This window comes from Cucurbita pepo, chromosome LG14 (genome assembly GCF_002806865.2).
Source record: "Cucurbita pepo subsp. pepo cultivar mu-cu-16 chromosome LG14, ASM280686v2, whole genome shotgun sequence".
In the NCBI taxonomy this organism is placed as follows: domain Eukaryota; kingdom Viridiplantae; phylum Streptophyta; class Magnoliopsida; order Cucurbitales; family Cucurbitaceae; genus Cucurbita; species Cucurbita pepo.
In genome coordinates, this window is record NC_036651.1 from 5053506 (window position 1) to 5061768 (window position 8263).

At 34.3% G+C, this 8263-nt stretch overlaps 1 protein-coding gene across 1 annotated transcript; it reads left to right on the plus strand.

The window, feature by feature from the left end:
• LOC111810676 (aspartate carbamoyltransferase, chloroplastic) lies at positions 1-3715 on the plus strand. Its single transcript, XM_023697420.1, has 6 exons — positions 1-237; positions 1053-1593; positions 1671-1810; positions 2533-2706; positions 2923-3159; positions 3240-3715. The coding sequence occupies exons 2-6, from the start codon at positions 1071-1073 to the stop codon at positions 3345-3347; spliced, it is 1182 nt and encodes a 393-aa protein (XP_023553188.1). The 5' UTR covers positions 1-237; positions 1053-1070; the 3' UTR covers positions 3348-3715.
• Positions 3716-8263: the final 4548 nt, after the last annotated feature.

An 8263-nucleotide genomic window follows, 5' to 3' on the forward strand; every position in this document is an offset into this window, starting at 1 on the left:
GTTAAATTTGTCATTCCCACCAGCGGCATCTTTTCTTCAAAACATCCGCTTCCGGCCGCCCCCCGTTTCTTCCTTTGCGCCTTCAGCGGCATCTCTTCTTCAAAACTTCCGCTTCCAACCCGCAACGCTTCCGGCCGCTCCTCCTCTCTCTTTCTTCCTTACCTCTCCGTCTTTCTTCTCCGCTCCCTCTGCGTTTTCTCCTTTACTTTTTCCGGTCACTCTTCGCTTCACTCTCAGGTATTCCATATCATCTCTTCACTTCTTTTTTTTCGCTCTAATCGCTTGTTTTTTAGGCTAATTGTTCTTAATATTCCTTGTGAATTGCATCTTTACTTCAATGGATTCTATTAAGGATTTGTTTCTGTGTTGTTCCTTTGGTTTCTGTTTTCTCTTTACTCTTTGCTTCCTTAAATGGATGACTTGTAATCGTGTTTGAGATGGAGAGAGGATTCGGAACAATCCTCATTTCAGCAGATATATGTTAGTATCTGTGCTTGCATTTTCGAAATTGTTGTTTATTTGAACCAGAGGAGTTTGGAAACACTCGTCCTTTCTTTTGTATATGGATAAATTATATTTTGCTGCCTTATCCTGAAAACCCTAGTGTTTTTCCTTTTTGGTCTTCTTTTGGTGACCTCTTAGCCATAGACCTCTCTAATTCCTTTCTAATTTAGAGCTGGTTTGTTTGGATTAACTTTGTAAGTGATTAAAAATTCATTTCATTGAAAATCATTCCAAACATGCCTTAGTTTCCATAAGCTTCAGGGCGTATTGATGGGCTACTCCTTTTTTATATTTTGCATGCCTTTCGTACGAGATTCATAAAGGTAGCTTATTTGTTATAATAGTCTCCTGCGCCATGTTTTTACCTCACTGCATCTGTTTTTCTGTAAGGCAGAGTTGCAGACGCATGTAGTAATGCTTTTGTATGCTGTGTGAACAATTTTTTTTTTTTTTTTTTCATTTATTATTTGATATATTCCATGCTAGTTGCCTATGTCAAAGACGATTAAACAAGGAGGCTTATTTTACTATAACTTGAGCCTATCCAGGATATTTTGGATATTAAAATGGCTGCTTCATCATCCCTTCTGACATACTCATTGCAAGAGCATGCGTCCACCGAAACAGCAATAAAACGCTGTAAGGGCTATATGTACGGTAACTTATGTTCATCCTACTCCCGGATTGGGTACTCCAAAACCAAGTTCCGTGAGAATTCATCAAAATGGGAACATATTCAGAAATCTCCAATGAGGAATGAAATCCTGTGCCGTGCTGTGGAAATTGAAAATTCACTTTCTCCCTTTGTAAGCAAGAAGTTTGAGCTTGATGATGTGATCGAATCTCAGCAATTTGATAGAGAGATTCTCAATGATATTTTCGATGTTGCACATGATATGGAAAAGATTGAAAAAAGTTCATCTAAAAGCCAAATGCTCAAGGGATATTTGATGGCTACCCTGTTCTATGAGCCCTCAACTAGAACTAGGCTTTCGTTTGAATCTGCCATGAAAAGGTTAGGTGGGGAGGTATTGACTACTGAAAATGCGCGGGAGTTTTCTTCAGCAGCCAAAGGAGAGACTCTCGAAGGTGATTGAATTGTTTCACCTCCTTTTCTTCACCTTCCTACGGTAGTTTACTTGTAATTTATATGCACTTGATTGCAGATACCATCAGAACTGTTGAGGGCTATTCAGATATAATTGTAATGCGGCATTTTGAAAGTGGTGCTGCTAAGAAAGCTGCCGCAACTGCTGGCATTCCTATTATTAATGCTGGTGATGGTCCTGGACAACATCCCACTCAGGTTTTGTCAGCTCCTTCTTTAGTCTTGTAACATAATGGTTGTATGAATACGTAACATGTAAGTGTAAATGGTAAGGAAGTGTTATAAGCATGCTTGTTGGTGACGGAGTACAGCATGAATGGTAGAAAATTGAAATGAGTACGTTCATTCGAAAGATTGTTGATGTCCAAAATTTTCACCGAGTTTTGTCCTCACAAGAACAGTTGATATTGACAAATTACTAATTATATACCGCTTTTCTGCATTCATTAAGCAATATAAATAGTAAGTGCCATAGTACTTGCAAAATTATTAAAGAATCGACTCAATTGTTACATCCACATTACAAATATTTTCTTAAAGAAACGAATCAATTAAGGGTTATTGTTATCAACAGCCACTAAATAAATATGACTTTATCTCCTACCATCTGTATTTGCTTGCTTTGCTGAATTTTGTATAAGAGTTCAAACAAGTGTTTGAATGTTGATCTTTCATTGCGTTTGATTCCAATGAGAACCACTGATTACCATGAATATGATAAAAGAATGAGGTACTTGATTCATTTTGAGGGTCATATAAAAAAACATCAGAAAAGGAAGTATGGATCCACACTCCATAGCTCCTTTTGCTAAGCTTTACAAGAACTTGAAAATAATGCTGTTCGTAATACTCTGCTATGATGGATATCTGCATCTATTTTGTTTTTTTTTTTTTTTTAACCCTTGACCTTCTTCTGGCAGGCTCTTCTAGATGTATATACTATTCAGAGAGAGATAGGAAAACTGGATGGAATTAAAGTTGGGCTTGTGGGAGATCTTGCCAATGGTAGAACTGTACGGTCACTAGCATATTTGCTCGCCAAGTATCAAGACGTGAAGATATACTTCGTCTCTCCAGATGTTGTAAAAATGAAGGTAACTTTTGAAGCAAAAATATGACAGTATTGTCTATCGGCTGACATTCTTTGTTGTACCATGATATTGGGAAGCAATATTTGGAGAAATAATTACCGGATAAACTGATTATCCTTTACTTATTGGTATTTTATGGTAAATCGTTGAAGGCAAATCTGTAGGAAGTAACTAGTGAGGTTAAGATCCTCTAACCGTTGAACTTGTTTGTTCATCTAGGATGATATAAAAGAGTATTTGTCAGCACAAGGTGTGAAATGGGAAGAATGTGAGAACTTGATGGAAGTTGCGTCCGAGTGTGATGTGGTATATCAAACTCGTATTCAGCGGGAAAGATTTGGGGAGAGGATTGATCTGTATGAACAAGCTAGAGGCAAGTACATTGTGGATAAGAATGTGTTAAAAGTGATGCAGAGACATGCTGTGGTCATGCACCCCCTCCCTCGCCTCGATGAGGTAACAAAGATGAATAATAAGTATTCTCAAACATGTATTTTCAGACATGTCGTGACTACAAGTTATACATTATTTTGCAGATCACTGTTGATGTAGATGAGGATCCAAGGGCTGCCTACTTCCGACAAGCAAAGAATGGTCTCTATATTCGGATGGCGCTTGTGAAACTCTTGCTACTTGGATGGTGAAGAAATGCCACCTTTGTAAGTTTCGACATTTTATACATGCTTTTCTAGGATGATTTTATCTAAACAAATAACTAAGATTATAATGGGGGCGAGTTTTAAGTTTGCTACTAGGCGAATGGCTTGATCCCGCTCGCTAGCAGAGAAATGCGAGTACGATTTGCTGAGTTTTTCAGTTTAAGGATAGCTAGAATGCCATTGCACTGCATGGTCATTTTACTTTTAAGCTCTCACATCAGTCATTCCTTTGGTTTTATAGTTTGGTTTTATAGTTGAACGAGTGCTTAAACTCTAAACCTTCAACTCTAAATCTTAAACTTCGATGATCTCGAACTTTTGTCAGGGTGTGTCTCTGTTTAGTTGGAGACTGGCTGAACTCGAATTTGGTAGCACTGCATATTTCTTACTGGCCATGTCAACCTTGAACCATATGTTATAGAATCCTTTTACCAAGATGGATCTACTCTCTTAGCTTAGAACAAGTTGTATCCAATTTCTTTTAGTTTATGGCTTTCTATTTAAAACCCATTTGATTTTTTCTTTTATCTTTTAATTTTTTGAACTTGTTTGGGAATTTATTCAATTTTGTTTTCTTTTTTTAGATTTTAAAATCTTTTTCAAACGTTTTTGTTTTTTAAAAATTTTTATTATTAATTTTGTTATTTTAGAATTTCTTTCCTAGTTGTAGCTTTATTTTTAATAACATATATATGTCATACTAACTTTTTTCTGAATATTTTAATATATTGTTTTACTTTTTTTCTCAAGAATAATAAGTAATTTGAGTGAAAATTGTGTACTTTTGATTTTCTTTTTTCAATAAATTATACGTAAATAATATTTTGTTTTATACTCAAAATTAATTGTATTCCTTATTTTCATTGTTTTTAAATTGTGTTAGTTAGTAAAACTTAAATTAAATAATATGTCAATATTATTTCATGTACATGGATCATATTATCCAATTTTTACTATTAACATTTCTCATATTTTTTTTCTTTTCTTTATTTTTGTGTTCTTTTTAACTTTGTTCGCAAGTATTTTTGACCAATTATATATATTTGTAAAAATAGATATGGATCATGATTTCCAAAAACTCATAAAAAATGGTATTTAATTTGTCAACATCTCTCCCTCTAATGAAATTAAATCTGCTTAAATTTAAAGGTCTATTTTTACTTAAAACTTAGCAAGTAATGGATAAGATTTGTAAAATACGCCAAAAAAAAAAAAAAAAAATGANAATCTAACAAAAAATCAATAATATATATATATATATTTTGATTCATTAGTGCTTTATTTTGAGCAACGAAAGTGAATATGTTGCGTGTATAAATAGGCCAAAAGCTATACTCTGTTTTCCACAGCAACAACTCTGTATACAGTTTTAGTATCATTTTAGGATGATTTAGCAGCAGCAGCAGCAGCAGGGTGAAGATGAGAAGCCATGAACAGGTTCAAGAAGTCCGAAATTGTTCTACTTTTGGGCCTCACCGCGCTTCTTCTAATCACTCCTCTTCTTTCCTCATCCCTTAGACCCACATATCTCTACTTCATCTTCAACCTTCTCATCCTTGCTCTCGCTCTACAAGCTGGCCTTCTCTCCTCTGCCTTCCCAAATAATGCTCACAGCCCCAACACCACCCCTTCCCCCGACACCTCCGCCAACATCCCAAATTCCGACAACATTCCCCCTCCCAATCCCAAAATGGAATCTCTGAACAAGTGTCCCTCTGCTTCCACCATTTTCTTCATCGGAGACGGCGACAGTGAGGAGGCGGAAGAGGAGCCTTCTGGCGGCGCCGCTGGAAATGGGCAAGAGTTGTTTGCCCAAGCTGAGACGTTTATTGGGAATTTCTATAAGCAGTTGGAGATGCAGAAAGAGGAGTCTTGGAAGAATGTTCATGGTTTCTATCGTAAACCCTTTTGAGCCTTTTTTTTTTTTTTTTTTTTTTTTTTTTTTTTTTTTTTTTTNGGGTTTGTACAGTTTAATTCAGCCTTTTCAATTGTGTTTCTGTTTTATTTTTCAATTAACTCGTGTTACCAAAATCACTTCTATTTAGTACATTTACAATGTTCGGGGATAAATCAATGTAACAATCCAACCCCACCATTAGTGGATGTTATCATTTCTGAGCTAAAAACGCATCTGGTAGTAAGAGATTTCCACATCCTTATAAAGAATGTTTTGTTCCTCCCTCTAATCAATGGGACGGACACACCGTTTGGTATCCACCACCCTTTAGAGCTCACCGTCTTCACTACCACACCGCCCGGTATCTAGCTCTGATACCATTTGATATTGTCTTCTTTAGGGCTTCCCCTCAAAGTTTTAAAAATGAGGGAGAGATTTCTACATCCTTAGAATGTTTCCTTATCCTCCACAACCACAACCGATGTGAGATCTCACACTCCATCCCTTTTATGGTATAGTGTCCTTGTTGTCACTCGTTTTCCTCTCCAATCCATCTTCCTTCATGACGTGTTTTAAAACTTCAAGGGGAAGCTCGAACGACAAATCCCAAATATTGAAATCATGATATATTAATAAACTTGATATTTGCAAAGATAGGAAAAGAATGTGATGAACTAGAAACTGATAATCTTAAAATGAAGTAGAAGAGCATCTCATGAGATTTGTTGGGGTTTTACATCTGTGAGAGGCAGCAACTTTTGAAAAGCACTTTAAGAAAAAGTGAAAAGAATTGAAGTTATTCTCCCTTCAAACAAAAGGACATACATATCAACAACACTTGATAGTGATATAAAGAACTTGGAAACTCACAAAATTTAAGCACACCTGACATGCTCCATGCCTGCCCTTTTGTGGCCTTCAAACCCATATAGATATGCTACCAACCTACCTTAACATAATAATAATTCCAAGTTTTTGCATTATTTGTTGTTGGTAACGAAGAATCTCTTCTTTTCAAACAACAAAGGGATCTTTAAAAGAAAGGTGGCAAAAAGGAGGGCACCTCTTCTATAAACTCAAGAATATATAAGGGACCAAATACCTCTTTTTTTTTTTTTTCTTTTTTTTTTTTTTTTGTATTTTGATAAAATTTAAGGTTTTAATTAGTGGTTTAGCTCAAGAAGTTGTTTCCTCCAATTCTTTTGTTTATTGTTATTATCTAATTTTCGTTGTTGGATTGAACCTGTAATTAGGAAGGCATCCTTCTTTGCTTTCTACCCAACATTTTATTCTTATCTAAAAATATGCAAAAAAAAAAAAAAAAAAAAAAAAAAAAAAAAAAAAAAAAAAAAAANAGTTCCTATAAGAAACAAATATCAAGTAGAGCTATAGGTACCCACGTAAATTGTCTCTTCAAACTTTGGTTTTCCATCGTACTAAGAGGTCGGATATAAAATAGAATGTTTTAATCTTGCCATAAAGATTTTAAAGATGTCAACAAATAAAGTTGCATTGAACTCAATTGCAACTTATACTTTATTAGACAAGTCAAGTTTCATTTATGAACGAACATAGTACCAACATATTCAAGTGGAGCTTCATTCTCAAATTTAGAGAAGTTTCTATTGTATTTTTCGGTTTTAAAATACTATTTTTAATGTTTTATTTTATAATTTAGATAGTGGTCATGAACCGAGTTACAACTTTTCAATCAATAATAAGTGACTTCACGATTTATTTTGAAGACGGTAAATGACTATTCTATTGTTCACAATTTAAATTTAGAAGATTTTAGATATTAAAACAGAGGTAACATTCATATTTTTTTTAAGTTATTTAAGTTATGAGCTTGTACCCATACAAAATGAACAATGTAATGAACTATGAGTTGTAGATGGCCCCACTAAAGTTTAAAAGGAAATTTTAAGTAAAAAAAGGGCAAAAGGGTTACGAAGTAGAAATCCCCAGGTACGACTAAGACACTCAAGCAAGAATAAGATGGTTAAGTAAGTGATTTCGACTAAAACACTCCCGCAAGAATAAAGTGGTTAAGGAAGTGATTTCAATACCCTAACAAAATTTTAACTATTCAAGGTCTTTGAAAAAGGTTTGGAAAGGAAATATTAAGAATAAATGACAAAATGTCATTTTTGTAATTTTAAGTATATTTATTCATCTTTTACTAATGAGTTCCTCGTAACATTTCATGTCTTTATATCTTTAAGTCTTGGTGGGCTTAGGGCTTGTGTCCGGCTCTTCTTTTGGTACTTGTTCTTGGAGAGAGTGTTTTCCTAGTCTCATGGATTCTTGGATTATTGTTCGAAAAGTTACTCTTAAGGAACGACCATGACATAAGTCCTAACATGAGTTTGACATAAGTCCTAACATGAGTTCATAAGCTCTAATATAAGCGCAAGTCGTAAACATGTGAACTTGTCATAATAGTTTGCCTAAGTCTTCATAAAGATCATAATATGTTTCTTGAGGATCTCTGGCAAATCATGAATCCTTATTTAGGGCTTTTAGAGTAATTTAATCCTTTCCTTTAAGTTTTAAATTAAACATATTTTAATGTCCTTTGGAACTTGCATAACCATTCATATCATAAATGAACCTCTTAAAAAGTTTCATAACATTTTAAGTTCATTGAAAACTCCGAGCATTTAGGCCATTTATAATCCCAATCATGGTTTAAGTTATAAAACTGATTCAAATACCTTGAAACCTCACTCAAATATCTTAGTGTCCTTATAAAAAGGTCAGTCATTTGGAGGTTGTTTGGATTTGGAGGTTGTCATTTGGAGGTTGTTTGGACTATACAATATTTAAAGTAACCCTTGAGGCATTTATTTACTTATCACTTACTATAGAGTTCCTATACTTTAAACCAAAGTTAATTTCAATAATTAAGTATGCAAGCCAAATAAATGGAAAGATTCATATTATAAACTAGATTAAATTGTTATACAAAATTTAAAACATAAGAACTAATTTTTAGTTACAT

Coding starts and splice junctions, on each gene's coding strand:
- LOC111810676 (XM_023697420.1), top strand. CDS start 1,071: ATGGCTGCTTCATCATCCCTTCTGACATACTCATTGCAAGAGCATGCG. Junction 1,811..2,532: donor CTGGACAACATCCCACTCAG/GTTTTGTCAGCT, acceptor TTCTTCTGGCAG/GCTCTTCTAGATGTATATAC. Junction 2,707..2,922: donor CAGATGTTGTAAAAATGAAG/GTAACTTTTGAA, acceptor TTGTTCATCTAG/GATGATATAAAAGAGTATTT.